We start from the raw sequence: 24180 nt of genomic DNA, 5'->3' as shown, positions 1-24180 counted from the left end.
TCAGAGACAGAACAAGGTAGTTTATGGTCAGAGACGCTGTCCATCCAGTCTGACTGAGCATGGGTTGTTTTCCAGCCGTTTTAACGTTTGAGCAGACATTTTTATATGTTTATGTGTGGACTTGCTATAAAACATGCAGCTGTAATTGCAATTAAATTGATGTTCTACTACAGTATTTAGTCAGAGGTGCAAAATATTTATTTATTGTTTTTTAGATTCACTGGTTTCTGTGACACCAGTGAATATTTTTCTTCTTCTTCACAATCAGAAACAACTTTCTATTGAACCATTACCAAAATCTTTGTAAATGCCCTGACATTTTTTTATGTAAAGTGAGAAAATAGGGAAAAGTTTAATGGATATGAAAACACTTTATTTGAAGGGGGTTGAATAAGACTGACATGACACTGTCATAAACATGACATAACACCTGTCATGAACATGAATAAGCCTTCATGAATATTTATGACTGTTGTCATAAAGCGTCATTCGGTAAATTATGACACTTTTAATACAAAGTTGACATTATTCAAAATGTCTTTTTTTTTACAACTTGACATTAAACAATAAATCATTACTGTTTAAACTTTACCTTTAATAACATAAAGTTACCTCATTTTTAAAGTGCAATCAGTAATTCTTTTATAACAAATTTATTTCAGTAATGATTTCTTGGTTAATGTCAAGTTGTCATAACAAAGACATTTTGAATAATGTCAACTTTGTATTAAAAGTGTCATAATTTACCGAATGACGCTTTATGACAACAGTCATAAATGTTCATTAGGGCTTATTCATGTTTATGACAGTGTCATGTCAGTCTTATTCAACCCCCTTCAAATAAAGTGTTACCAACATTTTCAACCCACTTTGTTAAATACTTTAATAGTGGCATATGCTAAATGTTCAGAGGAGAAATATTAAATGTGGTTTTGCTTTAATGTGTCACTGACAGCAAAAAAAGAATCTATAAAAAAAAAAATAATAATAATAGAAATGCAGGGTTGCTTCTCTCCCAGCAGGCACATTATTAATGCAAACTTGTTTAGTCAACGGCGATAAGAATTCACTTTTCTCAAAGCTTATCTGCATATTTCTAATTTAAAAAGACAGTGGTGTGAAGAAAACAAGATAAATCTTGAAGGAACTTTGAGGATAGATGAAAGGATAGAGTGACAGACAGATTGTCTTTATGGGGCACATATTTCACAAGGAATATTCAATCCATTTTTCTAACTTTTCCTGTCTCATCTCCATCTCTCTCAAAGGTTTCTGCCTTATCTTGTTTGTACGCAGTCAAACTCTAATTACGGAAACCGTTGAGAACCCGGTGTGTGGAAAAGGAAGCTGAGATAAATCTCCCAAACAGACTCACTTTATGGATATGTAGGGTTGCCAGATTGAGGAAACATGAAGCTTTGGTAAAAATGAATTAAACTTATCAGGTGGTCCATCGTACTCCAATCCAAACTGTTTTTATTTTGTCAGATCCAGATATAAATGGGCATAAAAGACTCTTCCTGAAATGTTTCTGTCCCAAACAAACACACTTAAAATAAAAATGCAAGATGCTCTCTTACCCATGCACCGTGGAAAGAAATTTGACATGGAGCATCTTGAAACATCATCAGCACATTGGCTAATAGAGGTTTTAGGCTTATGTGAGTGTGATTAAATTTCCTGGTGGTGATTGATTATATTTTTGTTCATGTTGATAACATAAGCACATAGATGATACCCAATGTGTATATATAGCTGTATTAAAAGACATAAAGTTTTTTTATTGCTTTATTGCTGATAGGACAACAATAATTATTCCTAAGTGCCACAGGCTAGAATAACTAAAGAGACGGTTTTCATATTGTTTGAATGGTTTGTCCCATTCTTCCCACCAGATCTGTTGTAGCTGAAGTAGGTTTGTAGGCCGCCCTTTATAATGTGGCTTCATGATGACCACTCCGAAACATTATTTAATGTCCTTAAGCAACGTTGCAGCGCAGCACACAGTGTGATCAGGGTCTCATTTGTTTCAAGGTCTCTCAATTTACTGGCTGATGTCCTGAGATGTAGCACCAATATTTTCACAAATTCCTTTCTTTGATGTGTATCCATCCATGTACATGCATTAGATAACCGTTTATAATATGCACGGCGTAGGTATTTGCCAAAACACAGCTTTTTAGGCTGCATAATTACTGTTCACTGTTCCAAGTAATGGAAAGCATTCTGTTTGTGTTTCCTTTGCAGAGGTGAAAAATGTGTTCAATGCGCAGACTGTTTTCATAACAGCGATTTAATCTACCAAACAAAACATGCTGCCTCGTCCTTGTAAAATCTGGAATCAAAATCTGACCTCTTCATCAAATAAGTCATGCTACATCATACCTGTGCAAATAAAAACAACCAAATTTTGACCAAAAACGCTGATATGTTCAATAGAAAATAAAGATATGAACCAAATTAATTCAAGGCTGCACACATTTGTATTGCATCCAGCAGTGAATTGCACAGATTGATATACTTTGGTTTGGATTTGCCTCTCTTATTTTTGGTACTAAAGAATAAGATCTAAGTCTTGAACAAGCTAACAAAAAGTGCCCTACATTTTTCAAAGTGGATACATCGCTGCTCTGATATCTTCAAAGTATTTTCTTAGGATTTTGTGTGACAGAGCAACACAAAGCATTGCAGTATTTATGAAGTGAATACAAATTTGCTTCAAATAAAAAATAAAAAAAATCTTTACACGTCACAAGAGTATTAAACATTTGCAATCTGCCATCTGTTCACTGATACCAGTAAGTCATTTGAGGAAGATTGTTGGCCTGATACTTCAGGGCATTTTATCTTTTAAAATCACACAATTAGCAAACAGAGTCTTCCTAAAGTGCAAGCTGATCTCAGCATAAATACAGCTGTTCCCTGAAGGCCTTAGAGGTTGTTAGACCTTTGGGAAACAGAGACAGACGAACACTAAGGAACACATCAGACAGACCAGCAAGAAAGTTACTGAGAAGTTGACAGGATGGTTGGGATCTTTTGCATTGTGTCAGTGAAATATATAAAATACCAACAACATACATCCTCAAATCATAAAAAAGTTAAGAAAAACACACTTTCAAGGAACTACATTTGATGCACAAATTGTTTTCCGTTATGTTGGTTTACATTTTTGTTTATAAGTACTTTAGACTTCATTCGAAAAATGATTAAAAAAAATATAAATATATATATAAAAGAAATTTTAAGGAAACATCTTTCATTTAGGTGTTTACACTAAATGCATAGCTGTTGTATTAAACAAGAGAAGACAGGAAAGGATTTGACTGACTCTGAAACAAGAAGGAGATAGGAGCTAATGAGAGGGGAGTAATAGATCGCACACAACAAGGGGAAGGATATTTACTCTGTTACAGAAGAAATAAAGAAATCCAATATGTCACAGACCCTGTTGCAGATGAGTTAATGGAGATACATGTGGGAGTGTGAAGAGAAACAAAGGAAGTTGTGAGTGTTTCAGAGTGCTGACTATTTTGGTCAGTAACTATCAAGTCAAAGGAGTAAGTTCTGGATCTTTTTATAGCTCCATAGTCAACAACACCTGGAGAATTACTTGCCTTTAGTGTGGGTGGTACAATTATTCACTGCAAACTCTGAACAAATCTTTTACATTATGCCCTCATATATGTTACTCAAATAATCTATTTTGGTTAAAAAAAAAAAAACAAGGAAAAATAAGCCACAGATGAAGACAAACCTTCAACTGGTGCCTTTCATTGAACTTCAATCATGATTAATGAAAGATGCATCAAAAGTTCAGAGAAGAACATCTAGTGGATCCACAAGGGGAACTCAAGGATCTAAGCTCAAGGGTACTTCTACACACCTGTGAGATAAGATACACAGATCTTAAAAAAGGAAAATTTGATAAATGACTTGAGTGATGATAGCAGTATCTACTGTAGGTCCTTCATCAGTGTGCGATTAAACATCAGTGCCTGCTTTTGATTTGTTCCTGTGCTTAGGCTCGTGAAAGGAAATATGCTCCAGTCTGTTATTTTTACTTCTTTCCTGCTGTCACTTTCTGTGTCTTCTCCTTTTCCACATTGGTGGAGAAGGGCCATGTATGTATTGGGATGACAAGCGGATTTTCTTCAGCTCACATCCTCAAAAGAACAAACCTTCAGTGTGAAACAGCATGTGCCAGATGGTAAAGAGGAAGCCGAGCTTCTAACGGGCATCTCTCAGTCCCTTAGTTGCAGGAAAGCTTCTATGATGTATCACTTGATTCTGGTTTCTTTTGGATCTGGAAGATGTTGTTGCTTGGTTGAGGCGGAAGAAGAGAGAAGGGAAGCAGAAGCGGGATCAATACGACTATGGAATGAAAGTGCCAAGTAAAGTTTTGTCCCTTTTATGTCTGCAAAAGCACTTTCTGCAGCATTTGCGTAAAATGTTGATGTGAGTTTTGAGTGGTGGAAGCAAACAAGTGCAGCAGAGTCGTTGTTTCTATTGGAGCAACAGCTTTATATATGGCCTACACCCCAAACCCCCCACATGATGCACCCTGCTGTTCAGCCTTATTCTGCAGCTGCAGCAGAACATTTCATGTCATTGTTGATTAGAAGTATTCTACTGCACTTTGGGAAAGTTTCCATACTCCTTTTAAATGTCTTCAAGTTTTGTCGAGTCACTTCTGCGTATTTTAGAGAGATTTTATGTGACAGGCAAACATGAGTGGAAAGTAGATTAAAGGTTTAATTTTGCGTGTGCAGCGCACGCATCTATTTTATACCTGCTTGAGTTATAGATCCACATCCAGAGACTGAAATTTCTGCCTGATCTCCTTGCACAGTAACTCCAGTCCTGTCAGAGAGGATGGAGAGAGTCTATTAAAGACAATTACACGTTACATGTCCTTCGATGTGAACCTGTGTATGTAGCTCTGGCTGTATGTTTGAGGTCCATCATCTGCTGGTTTCCCGTCCCTGCTGCAGAGAATGATCCTCCCAACAACATGTTTCGTAGTGGGGGTGGTCTGTTCAGCGACCCTTCTTCCACACTTCTCACATTCTCCCTTATATGATTTTTTCATGGCTTTCTATAAAGAAAAGAAAAAAAAAACTTTCTTCTTGTCACTGTTTCATAAAGACCAGATTTTTCCAGTGCACTACCAGAGGTTGTCCTTTAAGTAGTTTCCTGCACCTGAGCTGTGTCTCTCTAAAGCTCCTCCAGATGTAGTTTTGCTTCATGAGGATGTTTTGGTCTCTAATGTTCTAAATCACACCTCTCAGGCCTTCATGTGGTTCTAGTAGGAATTATTTTCTTCCCAGATTATTTTTAAAGGTTGAGTTGGATAATGTGACAATGCTGTAAATGCAACCAAATACAAAGCCACACCACACTTTTCTTTTTTTTTTTTTTTGAAAGCTTGTATAAATTTTCCTTCAATCCAGAATTATACATTATTTTATATCCCTCAACTACATATAGTCAGAATAAGATACATTTGCGCTCTATAGATTGTAATTTAACAAAATAACAAACGTTCAAGTGGTTCTAAAGAAGGAAACTGTTAATGATGTGGGTAAGGGTACTTTCATATCATGGCCTACATGTAAAATGATAATTAGATATCTTACTACTATATATTTTATTTGCTAAAACTTTGCATAAAATGTAATGCTCGACCTCGAACGCTTGATGTCTAACAGAGTTGAAGAACATGCTATTTTGAAAACAATCTCATGCAAATGTTTTCTGAGTTGAGTGTTTCCTTTGCACAGAACAATCAAGGTGGAGGTGTATGACTGGGACCGGGATGGCAGGTGATTGTAAATACTTATTTTTCAAATTCGCAAACAATTCAGTGCAACAACACGCTTTGACAAGCAAACAATACAAAACCCCCTCCCCTCCTCTGATCAGAATAAAAACTTCACTTCTGGAGTTAAAGTTTGTTTTTCCGTTTCCTGTTTTCCTTCGTTTTGTTTTCTTCTCACTTTTTCCTCCCAAGCCATGACTTCATCGGGGATTTCACGACCAGCTACCGAGAGCTAGCTCGAGGGCAAAGTCAGTTCAATGTGTACGAGGTGAGTCATCTCGCTGTTCCCACTGTTCAGGAACATGTCTGTTCGATCCTACAACACGGAATCCCAGTGTGGGAGATATCTCGATCCCGTGACTGATGTGTTTGACACTTCCATCACCTGACAACCGTGTTACTCTGCTTTCCATAAACGTTAGTTCTTTTCTCTCCATGGATATTCTCTACTTTTATGAAATAAACTAAAAATAAATAAATAAATAAATGTTTTAAAGAGAAACAGAGAAACACTGGAAAAAATTACATTAGTGTGTTTTCTTTAGCTTTTTTATTGTCAGTCTTAATGTCTCTCCACCTTCCCTGAGCTGCAATACATTCAATAAAACCTGATCTACTTTTTTCTGTTTTGTTTGTTTTTTTTCTTTGTAATTGGTGGCATGCATACTTGCATATAAATAGAATTATTAGCAGCAGCACGGAGCAAAATTAATAGAAAAACGATGCAGGGACTTATTTGATGGTTTAAATGATCGCTACTCAGTATTTTATTTTTCAACGGAAAGCTTAGGAGGCCATTTAGACCTGAGAATATTTCATGAAAATTCCCTTTTATGACATGAGTATATTTCACGTTTGTCCAAACCATGACTTTTGATACACATTTAACAGTTTATGCGCTGCGCTTTAAAATCTACCAATCAAAATGAGCTGAAATCTTTGAGCGGGAATTAAAAGTCAGAGTCTTACTGAGAATAAACGACGTGTCGATGCCTACGTGCCCCTGTGGTTTGGTGGCCTTCAGCGATGGACAAATACCTGTCTTTTAGACGTCAGCTCCATTATGCTCTGCATTTGATTCTTCTTTACCTCCCGGTGAGACTGAAAGGCCCTTTAGTTTTTGCATCAGCAGATTGTTTGGTGTGTCAGACAAATTGCCATCCCTCCATGTTAAATTAGGGGCTGTCACTTTCATGCCTTGCAGCCATTGGGAATTGAGGTAATGAGCTGAGACGTCTTTGGTGTCTGAATTGGCATTTCTCTCTTGTTCTTCACTCGCGAGAATGCAGCTTAATGTTAGTCGCGTGCATTAAACCTATTCCACTTGAGAATCCGTTTTTAACTCAACATTCAGCGACGCATTTTCAGACTTCTATCATCTACTAGTATTTCTGACGAATACATATATATGTATGTGTGTATATAGAGAGACACTTCTATCATTATATCTAAAATGTAAACATATTTATAGTATTGCCAATCAAGTTTTAAAGAGTTGTAAAAGAATATCACCTGCATCTAATGCTTTTTAATCTTTTTTTTTTATCTTCTTAGGTGATTAACACAAAGAAGAAAATGAAGAAAAAGAAATATGTTAACTCAGGAACAGTGAGTATGGCTTCAAAAACTCTCTCTCCTCTTTTCAGGGTTAGTTTTCTTTTGTTTGATTTGATTGTTAAGTCTTAAAAGAAGCAAATTTTCTTCTGTCTGGGAAGAAAATATATATGTACAAGATTAAAGGGTTGATTTGCTCAGATGTGTTATTATATGGAAAATAGGAAAACATGACGGTACGGCAGGTTGAAAAGAAAGTTATGTGGGGCCAAAAAAAATCATGGTGAATTATATGTGACTGGCTGTGGGGGGGTGAGGAGGGGGGGGACATGTAAGAGGCACAAATTGAGGGAAAATTCTGAGGAACTTGAAAGACATCAGAAAGAAGAGCAACACCAACGACCAATTGAGACATCACTTTTCACACGGCTTACCCAAACACGTCTGCTGGAGTGAGTAATGCATACAAATGCATCCCATCTACTCTTCAAACTTGTCCTTTGGCATTGCAAATAATTCAATTATTTGAAAGGCAGTTTCCTTCCTTCCCGATTCGATGGGATGATTTGAGTCAATATGCGGAGGTGTGGGACGTATTAGGAGGAAAACACCAATGCCAATGGGTGTAATCAGTTCTTCCTCCTTCTTTTTGACTCACAGGTGACCCTGCTCTCGTTCTCTGTTGAGTCGGAGTTCACCTTCCTAGATTACATCAAAGGAGGGTGAGTGGGAATTACTTTTTGCACAAATAAAAAGTAAAAAAAAAAAAACATCAAATAGACTTTTTGTTTTCCTAGTTGTTCTTGCCCATGATGGTAAAATGATATCCACATCATTACGTGCAGATTTCTCCACATCTTTCTCTGCACAGCGACGCCTTAGAGCAAGGCAATCTGGAGTTAAGATGTATTCTCACAGTTGGTCATACTCTTGAGAAAAGAGGCAGGACGCTATGCTGCTGTACTTACAAAGTTTTGTCTGAATTTGTGGGTCCTATTTAGAAGTACACATAAATATACATATATAATTTTGACGAATTAAAGTTTAACTCTACTTAGAGGGTCTAGCAACCCTTGAACCTCAGGTTAGCTTTAGCACTAGAGATGGCATGTGCATATCAAGTATTTTTCAGGTAAAGTGATATTTTCCAAGCAGGCTGGACGGTGCTTTGATCTCAGCTGTCTCTTCACGGCAGGGAAACTGTCAGTGGTTTTTATGTCCTGTGGCAGAACTGACTGGTGTGACAGATTTTGCTGACAGCTCTCAGCTTTGGTGGATTTATGATACAATAATCTTAAGCTTTGGTGACCTCACTTCAGATATTTATATATGTAAATGAATGAAAAAGAAATATCTACGAAAGATGTTCTGGGGAAACTGGTTGATATTTAGCTTTTTTCCCCCCTTCTGAAATGCATAAAAATAATCCTTGTTAAAAGAAGCATTATTTTTCAAGTGTAAATAAAATTAAAAAAAAAATAATTAAAACCTTAAAACTCTCTACGAAAGATGGTAGAAAGTAACCGTTAGCTCAAAAAGGAAGAAAATTCTGATAAAAAAAGAGAGAATCACCGGGAAAACTTTATTTTTTATTTCTTCTTGCAGATGAACCATTTGCTAACCTCATTCAGGGGAAAAAAAGTTAATTAATAAAATTAACTTTAATTATGTTAGCACGGTCAGGCTGTGGAACATTACAATCCTCACGCCAAGCTGAAAGGTTAATGGGAATATTAAACACGTTCATTTTATCATCATTCTATTGCTGTTCTCTCTGGTGACTTTTCTAGATAACGAGAGGCTGTCATTTGAGCCCCGGAGGGCCTCATTTTGTCGTAAATTAGCAAGACGTAGAGGGGGGGAAAACTTCGTCAGCAGGGAAAATTGGATTATGATTTGCTCTTAAGTGCTCCATCAGTCTAATTAGCTTGTTACCAGGCTCGGTCTCTCACATGCTCCTCTAGTCTTTCATTGAGAAGGTGAAAGTCAGATACCTTGGATATCATGTCCTAAATTTTAATTGGCAAATGAGTGGTTGCTGTTTGTGCTGTGACAGTGTTGTTGTTGTTGTTGTTGTTGTTGTTGTATGGGTTTAGGAACATGAATAACAAGTGAAATCCTGCTGAATGAAAGCGTAGCTGTTATCTGGTTTGTACAATACCCTTTTAATTGTTCTGAGGAAATTGTTTTCCATTGTGTCACAGATTGCGTGAGTGAGAGCGCGCTAATTTCGAATATGTCTCTCTGGTCCCTGTTGTTGATTTGCTGTTTTGCCTCCTCCAGGACGCAGATCAATTTCACTGTGGCCATTGATTTCACAGCGTCTAATGGTGAGTGATTACAACTTCAAAGCGTGCGTCTGGTGAGGAGGGCAGGAATAAATTGAGGGGAATATCTGACTGTGACATGTTCATATTTAGAATCAATCTCGCAAACCGAAACAGACAGTGCTGTCATGGACACTGTATACAATCACCGATCAGCAAGTTAAAGCCTTCTCCGGGGAGTTCCTCCTGCTACATGTTCTGCTGGTGCACTCATCAGGGAGAGGGGACATGATGTTGGAACCACTGAATACCAGTGCAGTTAATTATTACGGGTTCTTTCTGTCTTGAAAGTTATGTGTGGGAAAAGTTCTCCGATTAGAAAATAAAGTAAATTAGACAAATAAGTTTCAACTCTTTACCGATGAAAAATGTGCAACACCTGAAATCACTGCCATTTTTCAGTAAACGATAAAAAGTGAAACTCTTGTTATGTACAATATAAGTGGTTGTATTTGACACGTATCAGAAATGCTGGGCTGTAGTGGCATATTTTCACTGACGGGATCATTTAGGTGGTCGGTGTAATGGTGCCTTCACACCAAACGCGTTTTGAGCGTCAGGCCCCTCTGGTTTGCATTCAAACTCTATGTGGAGGCGCGTCGAGGGCCGTTGCGGCGCATTTTGAGCTTCTAGCGCAGCGGGATATGAACTTTTTGGAGCATTTTGAGCATTTGGCAGGTCCAAAGCGTCCAATGCAACACATAGACTTTGGATGTAAAAGTCTGAAAACCCATTTTGGTGTGAACGCACCAAAAGTGCACAGGCGTCAAACTTGAAGCGTCAGATGCGTTTTTGACACGCGTAACATGCTTTGTGGTGAAACCATGACTGGCCTACGTCAAAGATGTGGGATCAACAGCTGCAGTACATGCAACCTTTCACTGCTAAAATGCATGGCTAAGCCGTAAGTGTGAACCTGTTGTCATTTATTATGGTTGAATAATCGACAACACTATGCTGTGGTTTACCTTACAGCAGAGACTCTACTTCCTGCAGCAACTCAAGAGGAACAATCATTAATGGGAGCTGAGGGTCGTCTTCTACACTGACATTATTCAGACCGTCTAGCGCGCATTTATCGTTGTGTGGTTTAGCTCGTCCACAAACAAGGACAGGTCTAAACCAATGAACGATGAGGTCTTCAGAGGGGATCAATGCACTTTGTTTCATTTATCCACAGGTAATCCGTCCCAATCTACTTCACTGCACTATATGAACCCTTACCAGCTGAACGCCTATGCCATGGCCCTGAAGGCTGTCGGGGAAATCATTCAGGACTATGACAGCGACAAGATGTTTCCAGCTCTTGGCTTTGGAGCAAAACTGCCTCCTGACGGGCGAGTCTCTCACGAGTTTCCACTGGTGAATCTCCTTTTATTCATAATAACTCCACTCAGTTGTTTTTTCAAACTGTTAGTTTTTTCTTGTAGATATTAACTGATTGATTTGGACATTATTTCTGCCATGAATATCTAGTTAATCTATTAGGTCTATTGTTAGTGCTCGCGTATTGTATATGTAAGGAACCAGTGTAAGGCATCTACCCTGAAATAGTTAGTGAATTCTTTCAGAATTGTATCTGTAGGTCTTTCTAATCAAAGACCTTGTGTTTGCTTATATCATTTTCAGAATGGAAACATGGAAAATCCTTATTGCAACGGTATTGAAGGGATCCTAGAGGCATACCATCAAAGTCTGAAAACGGTTCAATTATACGGGCCAACCAACTTTGCTCCAATAGTGAACCATGTTGCCAGGTGTTGAACTATTTGTGACATCTTCACCTGTTTGCATTGCTGCTGTTCATGTGGGTAGAGTCGCAATTTTACAAGAGTTGCTCACTGGTTGCCTGTTGTTCAAGGGTGAAGCATTGTTAAGTCAGCATGACTAGAAAAGCATTTCAGTTTATTTGTTGCAAATGTTTAATGCTGCATAGATGTTTTAGCCATAAAAAATGTGGAACACGTTTTTGCAAGTAGACCAAGGTTATCCCTTTTATTTGTTTAGCTTATCATTACTGAGCTACAAGGGATTCTGTAATCCCTACAAATACAAAAATCTTTTTTTTTATTTATGATGTTCTTGTTCAGTGCTTGTTCTCGTTGAGTTTAGCTGCCCCTTTAGGTTTTTTGCTTTGACAAGTGCATCTGAATAAATTAGAATATCATTACAAAGTTAATTTAGTGTATAGTGGCTTACAGCTCAAAACTCAATTTTTAGAATACAGAGTTCATACTGTATAAGACTAACAAGAAATACATTTTAATACAGAAGTATTGGACTATCAAAAAGTCATAATTGCATAAAATGAATGAATTACTGCAGAGTGACATAGAGGCAGGCTGTCTGTAGATCTGCTACAGCCTAATCAGTCAATAAAATAGTCCATGACAAAATCCTAAGTTTGGACAAACAGCATTTAAATTTTGCACTAATTAAAAGCACATCACACTTTAAAATGCTAAAAGAAGAAACTGGAGAGAGAGAGGGGGAAAAAAAGCTTTGAGTAGGTAGTTAATTGAATAGAAACTCAAACAACCTGAGCTTCCGTGCATCAAATGTTTTCAGACTGTTCGCCCTCCCTGTGTCAAGCAGCCTCCACTTGAGCTTAACTTTTTGTACGATGAAGAGCCTGTTTGAGATTTCATTCAGTTCAGTTTGTTTCTTCTGTTTAATTCATTTTCTTCTGGGTTTTTTTCTTCTTTTTACAACCTGGTTATGATCCACCAACACAAAACGCCAAAGCTGATCACTACATTCACGCTCTTAAGATGTTGATCAGCAGCGTTTGCTTTTACGTGGCGCTTTGAGCTACCAGGTTCTCTAACCATGAACATTGTGATTAACTGTTCCTGAGGAGGGTGTCGATGGCTGCCTGCTGGACGACTGTCAAGTCTGTCATGTCAGTATTCAGTGGAACTGAACTTCAGATCAACATCAGTTGTAAGCTATAATTATCACAGTTGAAAGAGGAAAAAAAACAGACTTGGAGTAGATAATGTGTGTGTGCTGAATGAGCAATTTCAGTTTTTAATTTGACTGAAATAAATTAACTTCTAGTTGATAATCTGAGATAAACCTTTGGCTGTTATTTTTGACGTTAGTTAAATTACCATCATGAGAAACACTACAGAGCAAACATAATTTTTAAGAAGGTTTTATGACTGTTAAGTAGACATATGAGTAATTTATATTGTCTTGAGTCATTAGTAATCTACATGTATTTCAGTTGTTCAATATACATGCACATGAACATTTTTAAACTTTGACTTTACCTTCATCTGCTTTTTGAGCAATGTATATCCAACTAACCACTAAAAATATTCTACAATCTGCCAAAAAAATGCAGTTTTATTGTCTCAAATTGTTTATTAGGAATATATTATTAATGTAACATAAAGCATAGTCATACAGTGACATCCAACAGTCGGTAGCAGAAAACTGTTTAAATTGTGCGTCAATCTGGATGGGTTCTTTAAAGAAGAAAGAATATTTCACAATTTATTGTTTGGTGCACCTTTGGGTATTTGGACTTTCTTCTCACTGACCTGGAGAACGAATCAAACAAATATTTGATGTTTGATTTGTTTTGAAATCAAGCATCCAGTGAAGCGCTGTCGCCTTTTCTTTTTCATTTAAAATAAGGTATAAAAATTAAAAGTAAATTGATTATGGTTTCATAAATTAAAACAACAAATAAGTACAATTGTGCGAAAAGAGGAGAAAAAAATATGTTTCATCATAATCAGACACATGTTGCCAAGAGCTCCAGATTACTAATAGTCTCCCAGACTTTCTATTGGTAAAATGTCTTAAAGCCCATTAGCTACAAATAATTTCCAGCCTCTACCCAGATTAACTTGTTTTGAGGTCAGAGTTCTTCAGATCACTTTCAGTAGTGGTCCGTGACACTTGCACCTGCATTGGTTTAAGCAGTCTAAACACAATCCTCACACATTCAAGCTGAAGGACTCTGACTCGACATGACTGCCCTGAAGCAGCATTGTTGTGTTGCATTGTGTCTGTGCATAATGCAACTCTGTATTCTGCTGCCAGCCTTGACTAGGATTCTTTTTTTTTTTTAAATCTCAATAGGATTTTCCTGGTGAAATAAAGGTTAACAAATACATGAATGAAGTCATTTTTTTTATTTTATTTTTATTTTTTTAATTCCCAGTCAACCTTTACACTGTCTGAGCTCTAACTTAGAAAATATGGCTGGGTTTTGTAGCCAATATGGCTGCCACATGTATTAAATGAAGCAAAAGTTGAAAGTACGGCCAATGTATTGGTGCTATTTTGTACTGTGTACGCTGAACCAGTGTCACACATAGAGATGTGCAGCCTACACTTGTGAACATGTTTCTTCAGTGCTTGAAAACATAACATGGAGAGAAACATATTATTGCCTTGCATAACTGTTTGAATTAGCATCAGAAAAATTAGCAAATCCCACCATAATGCACTCAGCTTAGGATGCGAGTGATGACTAATGAACCATTATTTCCCTGAAATCTGAGTGAAGAAAAGAGGAAAATGTTCTGTTAGTAGGCTTGTTAAAATATTTTTTTTCTGACTGGACACAAATATGCTGTTTTGTTTTCTTAACCTTGCTTTCCACAAGTCTAACTCTTATTGATCGATAGATATCAGGATGCAAGTGTGAGTGAGACACTTGTAGTATGAAGTGCATTGTAAAATCTTCTCAACTTAGTGTAATGTGTACTTGGATTAGTGTCTGCTTTACATGGTACATGCATATTAAATGTATGTGGAGGAGTTTGCAGCTTCCAGAAAACGTTAAAAAGCTTTAGTTTTTTCTGCTGCGTGTTAAAATCATCAGTTTTTTTTAAGGACTCACATAATGTAGTCTGCTTTAGTTCTCGTATCGCTCCCTGTTATCCTCAAGAGTTTTGCTGCCAAAAGCAGTCCATAAAAATGTTACTCTGCTGAATGCATCTGAATATAAATGTTGTTCAAGTGTTTGAATGCTTCAAGGTTTTGCAGATACAGTATTTTTAGCTGTCTGAGGGATGTGTTTGCTTGTAAATACTCTTTCTGAATGGTTGCTAAACTCGTCTACTTACGTCTTAATTACTACCCTGCTTACATATTTTCCCAGGTTCTAGGTCATTTTAAACATGAAAAAACAAGGGTTACCGGGAGCAAAACTCCATGGAAACCAGCTTTACAAGATGATTTGTTTTGTAAAAAGTGCAACATTTTTATAGGAAATTAATCTAGTTTGATTTCTCCAATCAAACTGTGTCAAAGGCTTCAACTGAGCCATGAATGCAAGTCATTATTTTCACTTTCTCTGCTCTGTAAAACTACATTGTTGGTCATTTTTTTTCTATTAAATGTTCTGCTGGGAAGTCTCAGGACACGACATTCACCCTATCAAAACACTGTTAGTAATCAAGCACATCCATCTAATGGCAGCAGCCCATCACTGGCGGTGTCCTCCCACAGCAGGATTATGTGCCCTGGACGCTCTGGCAGCCGGTCTGTAATTTGGAGCTCTTGCCTTGATGAGGACATCTGGTTTCAGAATGAGAAAATGAGCCATCTCTTTGATTGTGTTTGCCAGAAAGACTAGTTCATTTTAAAATAGTTTCCAAAAATGTGGAAAACAGTCGAATTATAAGTTTCTTTTAATATTTTTTTTTTAGATCACAAAAATGATAAGAACATTCATTTATCATTTGAACTTGTTTGTTTTTTGATACTTGAGTTTTTAAAGTGAGTTGTACTTCAGAAACTACAACAATCTATTGCGGTACTGAAAGAATGATAGTCGGTGTTTAAAATTTGCACTAATGCACCAATAATTGTTTGATTTATGAATCTAATTTGTAAACCAGAATCTAAACACCCTGCTTTAAACATGTCTGTGTTACCTGACTATTGCATATTTGAATATTCCTTATTTTTTTCACACATCAGCACAAAAAAACTTTTTGTGTGTGATGAGAACTGAAACAAGTTCTTCTTCAGATGAATTTGAATTTTGGATTTTTTTGATTGCTTTGATAAATATGTGAGTAAATCCAAAATTGTAGGCTTGTTTGGTTTCTACAGTGAATAAGAAATGATTTGCTAATGTGCAATTTTATCTGTGGGCAGATATGCAGCGGCAGTGCAGGACGGCTCGCAGTACTTTGTCCTCCTAATCATCACAGATGGTGTCATTTCAGACATGGCCCAGACCAAAGAAGCCATCGTAAATGTAAGAAATAAAGACAATTATTTGTTCTCTCCTACATCGTGTGAAGCTAAACATATCCAAGGATACACATACTGAAAGTGTGTGTTAAGGCTGGAGTGGGAATTTACTCTCTTCTTAATGTCTCTCAGTGAATTTCCACTGAATTTAGTACAGAGTATATATTAAGATAAGCTGCTGGTAACAATAGTCATTTTGACTTGAAAGAGCTATAACAAACTGACAAGTAAAGCTTTAGATGATATTGTTTTAAATAATTATTTATTACAAAAGCAGTTGTGATAAAAATATTAATTATTTTTCTTAACTGCATAATTAGTCTTAATTCATGCTGAAATCCCTCAAAGCAGCAGTCTCTTTGCGACTAATAGAGCTCTTTCACCTTTATTTACTTAGTTAAGTGCGTTCAGCACCAACTTTTTTCCAGCAAAATTTTGCGTCAGGTGATGAGATCTACTTGCTGCCAGACTTTGTCAAATATAATGAATATGTCATTGGAAAGCAAAGATGTATATATGACAAACAACAACAAATATTGCTTTTCAAAAAGTATTTTGTAACATCGCTCATGAACACGCTGACATTGCGAAGATGGTATGTTGTGCAACTTTTATGTAGGAGACTATGTACTATAAACTGTCTGTAGAATGTCTTTAAATTGCATTTACGAAAAACACTAGTTGGCATGAAAAAGCAAAGAGAAAAGCATATCAGCTGTGAATTTCAGCATTGCTCAGTTTTCTCTTTTTTTCACACAAATCCAGACACAGCAGGAGCTTTGCAACAACAGCTGTTCTGCAATATGCAGAAAAGAAGCCCTAAAGCCACGGCTTCATATAACAGTGTCAACAGCGACAGGAGCAGCAGAGTGGATACAGAGTATTTGTTTTTACTTTCAGCTGAAGATTATTACCTTCCTACCAAAACAAAATATGCTACAGATATTTGACGGTTTTGCTGCCTCTATAAACACGGCACAAAAACAGAGCTGCTCTCCAGAGGCTTTCCTGAAACTTGTCGTCACATTTTTTTTTTCCGTCTTTCAGCTGTAAACGGCAAATGTGTGCTACTCTTTTCTTTTTCTTTAGTGTGTCCCTCTTTCCTCCATCCTTCCTGCACCTCCGCAGCCTGCCGCCAGCGCAGAACACCCAGCAGACTGGATTTAAAGGGAATTTGCGACTGTTAATCAAAACATTAGAACAGCCACACCTTCCTTTTAAGATCTTGCCTGCTGCTCTATCTCACAGCCTCCAGCCCTGTGGACTCCTGGTGCTTGCCGCTTCCACTGTTCTTTCTCTTTTACTCTCCACTCCTCTTGGACGAGAGCGATCACCGTGCTGAGGTTGCACACTGTGTGTGCTTCAAACTACATCATGATTGAGTTCTTTTTTTTTTTTTTTTTTTTTCAAATAAGAGCAGAGAGACAGATTGAGAAAATCTAAACATGTGCAACTTTCTGTAGGCATCTCACCACTTTGTTTGGTTACATTGTGAGCATGAGGCAGGATATTTGTGTTAAATTGATATTTTTTTCCTCAAAATTCTTTACACAAATACCTCATTATGACAATGTGGCAAAATGTTTTTGAGTTTTTTTTGCAAATTTGTTGAAAATAATCAAATAAATTCAGCTTTTAAGAGTACTGTAATAATCACAAGATGCACAGACTTGTATTTGATTTACTAGTAAGACAACTTCTTCTGTGTTGTACTGGATTTTGTTTAGAGGACTTAGAGCTCTGATCCCTCTAAGAGCTCCACCTTTTCAAATCGTTAGTTTTAATTGAAAGGCCATTTTAAATAACTGTCCTCTTTACAATCCTGCGTGTCGATCTGTTGCATGAAACGCCATTAAATTTCAATAAGGTTAAGGGTTGTAAGGATAAAAAGGACTGAACATTTTTGTTATCAAAGAAAAGAAGGAGCAAAATGTGTGAGCTGCTATGAATACAGGAGCCTGGTGCGTGCATTTATTCTGCAAGTGACATGGAAACACACAAAGAGAGTTAATTTGCATAATGGTTAAGAAATTATGTTGGGTATTTCAAGTAAAGCTGTTACACCTCACACAACTCCTCAGACAAACGTGAAACGTAACCTCAGTACTTTGATCTGGACAGCACATGTGGAAATACTGTAAAAGAAGGTTTACGTTTGCAGCAGCAAAATAAAGCAAAGTGATGAGAAAATAAATCAAATCAAATAAAAGAAATAAAGAGTACACAAGTACACATCATGACTGGTGATCATCCTTCTGAACTCCCTGATATGCAAACAGTTGTTTTATTTTAAAATGTCTTTCTTCTTCCCAGTCTTTGATAGAGAACAGACTTGTAGTATGCATGACTAATCTCTCTCCGATCATAACGTCATGCCACCTGAGCTGTGGATTTATGCAGCTCCTTCAGAGTTACCATAGATTTTTTTTTTTCTTTTTTTTTTCTGCTTCATCATGACTACAATTTTCGGTAAAGGGTTCTAAAATAGCTTAATGGCCTAAGCCCTCTTTAAGTTTTTTCTGCAGCTTTATCCCTGAACTGTCAGCTGTGTCACGTGATTCTCATCATTCTGTCTGTTATGTTAAACGACTTTCTCTAACAAAACTCTGAGGCCTTCGCAGAACAGCTGAATTTTTATTATTTTTTTATTTTTTTTCCTGAGATGACGTCACACACAGGTGGTCTCTGTTGAGCAATTAGGTGGCATCTGGAAGCAATTAGTTCACTTTAGAATTAAACTAAATGATGTGCATACTGATGAAAAATGCATTTATCAAGTTTTTATTTGAAAAACTATTTCAAAAACAGGTATTATTTTACCTTCCCTTCATATTGCATGTTTGGGGTTTACCCATAGTCCTGTCAATTCTGCTTGACGTTTGCTTGCAAAATGTCGATCTCGTACACCAAACCATTGTCTCAATTGATTAGAGGTGGAGCCTGGAGTCGACTGGCAGGTGACGGGGAAGGTGGCTGTAATTACTTGTCCAGCACCTCCCCCACTTCCTTCCTCTCAAGGCTCGTCCATCTGCTGCAAACTAAGTCATGCTCAAGCTTGCTGCCAACAAATTTGTCCATCTTTTTTTTTTCCAAGCCAGCATCTCAACCAACCTGCCAAGCATTTTTGTTCCCCACGTACTCCTCTTTCTTAGAGGTGAACATGTTGCTGAGGCAGACTGCCATTTGTGAGATAGGATCATTATGTTTTTAGGTGAAAACAGCTTATGTGAGTGACTTGCTACAGTTAGATTGGTTGTGTGGTTATCTAAACAGCATCAGCTGCAAAAAAAAAAAAAAAAAAAAAATCTCATGCATTTCAAGTTAAGCTTTTACCACGAGCAGTCAGTTTACGCCACTGTCTCGAATCTGATAACTAACATTCAGTATCCTGCTCATAAAGAAATTGTTTGTTTACTTGAAAATATAAAAGCATTTTCACAGTCACAATGTTTTTCTCTTGGAACAATGTTTTACATCTTTTGTATTTTGATTTCTTCACAGGCTGCCAAGCTTCCTATGTCCATAATCATCGTAGGAGTTGGTCAAGCTGAGTTTGATGGTAAATAACTTTTATTGTTTCATAAACATACAGTAACGTGCCAAAGTTTTTATTCCTTTTGCGCTTCTTGCAACAATCAGAAGCTTTAATGTGGCCTTTTAAAATCTAAATCCAAGATCAACAAAAGCTGGACTTTTTACTAATTAGTTGATGTCTGAAGGTAACTGATAGCATCAGATTTTATACAAATACATGCCATGTTTTAAAGATTTATTTTGTGAAAAATATGTAAAGCATAATTTTCCTTTCACTTCACAATTATGCACTTCTTTGAGTTTATTATATAAAGTCTATATATATTTTTAGTTTGAGTGTAATGTCACAAAATGTGATAAAGGTTCAAGGATTATCAATATGTTTGCAATGCACTAATAATGTTAAAGAAGAAATAAAAAGCACATGCACAACAATAAAGATTAATATTGTTATACCAAGCTTTTAACATGAGAACAATTGAAAAGTTTGTAAATGCAGACAATTGGAAATGCAGCTTTCCACAGACTTTTCTTGGGCAAGAAGTTTCAAAAGTGTAATTCAGAAAAAAAATGCAGTCATATTCACTACAAAATCTAAGTAACGCGATATAATTGTTCAGCACTAAGAAGCACAACTAGACCCAATGCAGCATTTTAAGTCGAATGTGTGTGCTGCATGGATGTCTCCAAAAACGAAGAAAAGATAAAAGAGACAGGAGTTTTCCCTGATCAGCCTACTTTTATCTCACCCTGACATTCTGTCACTAGCTCATGTCTGCTCTCATTTTGTTCAAAGGCTGCAGCTGAATAATATTCAGAAGACAGCAAAAATATAAATAAAGCAAAACCAAAGTAGCAAAACACACATTTGAAAAAGAAAACAAAGGCTCTAACGTCTAGAGGATCATTGGACTGTTTGCTGTATCTTTTCATTTATATATATATATATATAGGTATGTTTGTGTGTGTACTTGCATACAGACAGACATGTTCTGAGTCTGTTATGGTTGCTAAACTCTCTGACTGCATTTCACAGAGAAAACTGCTGTTCAAACGCTTAAATCTGAAGGGAAGGGACTGTGTCGGTGGATGCAGGCATAATTGCAGAAGAACCGACTAAGGTTAATTGCTGGGTTTGCAATGTTTAGTGCTGATGATTCTAAATTGCACAGTCTATAATAAAGGTCTTATTACGAGATTAGACCGCCAATAAAGCCTGCACAGCTCAACATATGTTCAAGCTTTACTACAGCTACAAGATGATGCATGAATACAGTGTGACCCACGTCTTTACATAAGTGCGGATCTGCATCATCTCTGTTGTGATGGAAGCTGTTTTTTGAAATGTGCTCAACACCACGTGATTTTATGCATGCCTGCTTATGATTTATTTCTTGCAGCTATGGTGGAGCTGGACGGCGATGACATCAGGATCTCATCCCGGGGGAAACTGGCAGAGAGAGACATTGTTCAGGTGACTGTGGAAGATAGACTGAGAGAATAAAATCTGCAATTTTATTGTCTTTGGAAAACTTGTGAATATTTAAATCTTCATTAGAGCTAATTGCCAAGTGGCAAATTAAAATAAATGAGTATTTTTTGTGTGTGTGTTCCTTGTACCAACATATTTTGGTTGTAATTCATCAACAGTGGTGCTTCTAATGTTCCTTAGTTTTGACTTATGTTTACCGACATACCATAAAACATAATTTGTCACTAATGGCAGATGACAATGTGAGGAGTAGATTTGTTTTCTGAGATTACATGTGGAACAAAGCATTGGAAATGTTTTGTATTGCGTGCCACTCCAGGAAACACGAGGCGTCTTACCTGTCAAGCCGTTTCATCTGCAGTGAAACTAAACTCGACTCCCAGTGCCTGTTGCTATTCTGCAGAATGTGACTTTGTGCTCGTAACAATGCCACCGCACAATTTAAAGACGCATGTTTTCAGGTGCGCGGCTTGCTAATCTCTGTTCCGGGTCATTCGAATTATATTGCTAAGCTGAATAATCTGGGTTTCTCAAACAGAAACGATCATCCCGTCATCATTGATGAATGTCCTGTTAAAAGGTGTTGACTTTACAAACATTGGCGTTAGTGAAGCGTCGAATATGGATTCAGTATTTCCCGTACAAAATCCTGAGTGACTTGGTTGGATTGTCCCAGTTATTTGGATGTTTCAGTATTTTTGGCAGCGTTTCTAATTCTTATCTAGATGAAAACATTGTTTTACTCGATAATATTTCTATTTAAAGTATTCTTCAAAGTATTTCCGTCTGAGAGCGTTTTCACACCTGATAGCCCAGAAGAATCAGTTTGATTGGAGACTAAAACATTTAAATTTTGTTACATTTTCATCTGGTGCGGTTGCACTCACACTTCCCCAAATGAAAGTGACATCCTAGGCAAATGGACTAGAGTTTGATTAAAGCGTACCAAACAGGGCTGATGTGAACGCACCATAAAGCTATAACATGTATGAAAGAACGAATTTCAGACTTATTAAGCATTTTACATCATGTTTTGCGTTACTTTTAAGCTGTATGTTTTGTCCCCCCCGTCTGTCACTGTTCTTCAGTTTGTTCCTTTTAGGGATTACATGGACCGGACAGGAAACCACGTGCTGAGCATGGCACGGCTCGCCAAAGATGTGCTAGCAGAAATCCCTGACCAGTTTATCTCGTACATGAAGAGCAGAGGGATCAAACCCAACCCTGCGCCGCCGCCATACACTCCACCTGGACACACACACCACCACACACAAATCTGAGACCCTCTTCTTTGCATTTCACTGAGGACAGATAAGCATGCAGCAGCCACTCCAAGTCCGGTGGGAACTCTCTACCTCCTGATTTTGTTTTACCTAATTTGCTGTGAACAGGAGGCCAAGCAATGGGTGTAGAATGTTGTGCTGTACTCTCCCATTGACTAAAGAAGCAGTATTTTTTTTTTCTTTTTGTTCGGTTTTGTTTCTACCGTGATAGATTTCTTTGTAGGCCCTCTTCAGGAGATGCTGACCCAATTTTTCAGGACTTGTTGCTGAAAGCCTTTCGGGCAGTGACTGTTTCACGTCTACTTTTGACAGCAGGTTGATTCGAGGGTCATGTTGTGGTTTAAACCTTGTGCCTGTCTGTGCTTGTTTCTTTAAGTGTATCAGGACATTTAAACTTGACCCAGGCTCTTCTTGTCAATCATCAGTGTGGCCTAATGCAGTAATATTTTTTTCACCCACCTTCTCCTTCTCAAATATGTTTTGTATTGGGGATTGATCTCGATTTCTGATGATGTGACGGCTCCAGCGTTTTCCAAACGACACCACCTCCTTTTCTCTTTAATACTAAATGTCGGTATGAGCATGTCGTATGAGATTTATTTCCTTTTTTTTTTTTTTTTTTTTTTTTTTGTAGAATGGCATGGATAATTTTTACGTCTAATTTTGAACAAAACAAACCTAATGGATTTTAGCAACTGCCAATTATTTTTGAGTGACTGACTATGAAAACTAGCACAACAACTACTATGACTGTACCAGATGGCCATATTACTATTGGAGTGCTGCTAATCATTAATTTTGAGGAAGTCATTCAACTTTGTCAAATATTTTACATTCATCACCACCGTTTAATACAAAACATGGAGAATTAAGTATGAAAAAAAAATACTGGCTCCTATTACACTGTTTGTAGGACGTTTATTGAAAGTGTTTATACATACATGTGCAGAGCAAATCCAAGGCATATGCAAAAATAAACTGCTGCTTAGGGCCCCAAACCACCAGGAGGGCATCGGTTGAATTCTCACACTGGTCATAGATCTTAGTTGTTTTTTTTGTTTTTTAATTTTCTTTTTCTTGACAGTGAGCATACTACTAATACAAACTGTCTCAGGACGTTCAAGAGATTTTTAGTTATTTAACATAAAAAATATAAATAAATGTTATGGTTATATTTTAACCCTAGCAGAATTAGTAAATATACTAACTGTATATAATATACAAAGAAATGTCTTTTAACATAGGAACTATTTAATGTAATCCTTTCTGTTAAGTTTCTGAAGTGGGATTCATATTTCATGCCACTGTTTACAAATATATTTCAAAAACTCATTGTCAATTCTTTACAGTCAGCTGCACACACAACTAAATAAGATTAGAGCCACATAAACTTTAAACTCTACATATTAAAACTACACTGACGAAGCTTCTGGATGAAAACGTCAAACAGTTCCCATAAAGAAGTTAAAATGAAAGTTACTGTCATAAGATGTTCTCCTTTCCGCCATCAATCCTTTAATATGTGTGAATGGGATTACATTCAATAGCCCAGAGCAACTCTCTAAAATAAGCTTGAGTAAAGTGTGTGAGAGTTTGAATTAGCTAAGACATACTGAGGTGTAATTTCAAAGTAAGGTACTGGATGACATTGTGGTGCTGGATTGCTTTAAAGTTGCTCATTACAGGAAAACACAAAGTGAAAATCTTCCTAAAGCGATGACTTGTGAGTGGAGGGGGGGAAAAAAATCACATTATAGCTCAAAAAAGTATCATTTGTACTCAAACTCTTTAGAGTGAAAGCCATTATTTATTTTCTATGCAAATGAACTCACTAAAAACGTTTACAAAATCATATCAGTGGGAATAAGTATAATAGTTGTTTTGTTTTGTTTTTTTATAAAGGGATGCCTCATACAGAAAACTATGACAATGTTTGATATTTCC

At 37.0% G+C, this 24180-nt stretch overlaps 1 protein-coding gene across 3 annotated transcripts in view; it reads left to right on the top strand.

The window, feature by feature from the left end:
• The window catches only part of LOC106955215 (copine-8-like), a 137508-nt gene extending 113534 nt beyond the window's left edge, over positions 1-23974 (top strand). For all 3 annotated transcript variants that reach the window (XM_015045254.1, XM_015045253.1, XM_015045255.1), the window contains 11 exons: positions 5784-5825; positions 6014-6089; positions 7376-7429; positions 8036-8097; positions 9659-9705; positions 10883-11064; positions 11332-11459; positions 15829-15931; positions 19429-19486; positions 20862-20935; positions 22042-23974. In XM_015045254.1, coding sequence (XP_014900740.1) covers positions 5784-5825; positions 6014-6089; positions 7376-7429; positions 8036-8097; positions 9659-9705; positions 10883-11064; positions 11332-11459; positions 15829-15931; positions 19429-19486; positions 20862-20935; positions 22042-22233 — 1018 coding nt within the window. In that variant the 3' untranslated portion in view covers positions 22234-23974. The remainder of the gene's footprint in view (positions 1-5783; positions 5826-6013; positions 6090-7375; positions 7430-8035; positions 8098-9658; positions 9706-10882; positions 11065-11331; positions 11460-15828; positions 15932-19428; positions 19487-20861; positions 20936-22041) is intronic.
• The last annotated feature ends 206 nt before the right edge of the window (positions 23975-24180 follow it).

This window comes from Poecilia latipinna, unplaced genomic scaffold (assembly GCF_001443285.1).
Source record: "Poecilia latipinna isolate Pla-1442-1.1 unplaced genomic scaffold, P_latipinna-1.0 Scaffold717, whole genome shotgun sequence".
Lineage (NCBI taxonomy): Eukaryota > Metazoa > Chordata > Actinopteri > Cyprinodontiformes > Poeciliidae > Poecilia > Poecilia latipinna.
This window is presented reverse-complemented; position numbering and strand designations above follow the sequence as displayed.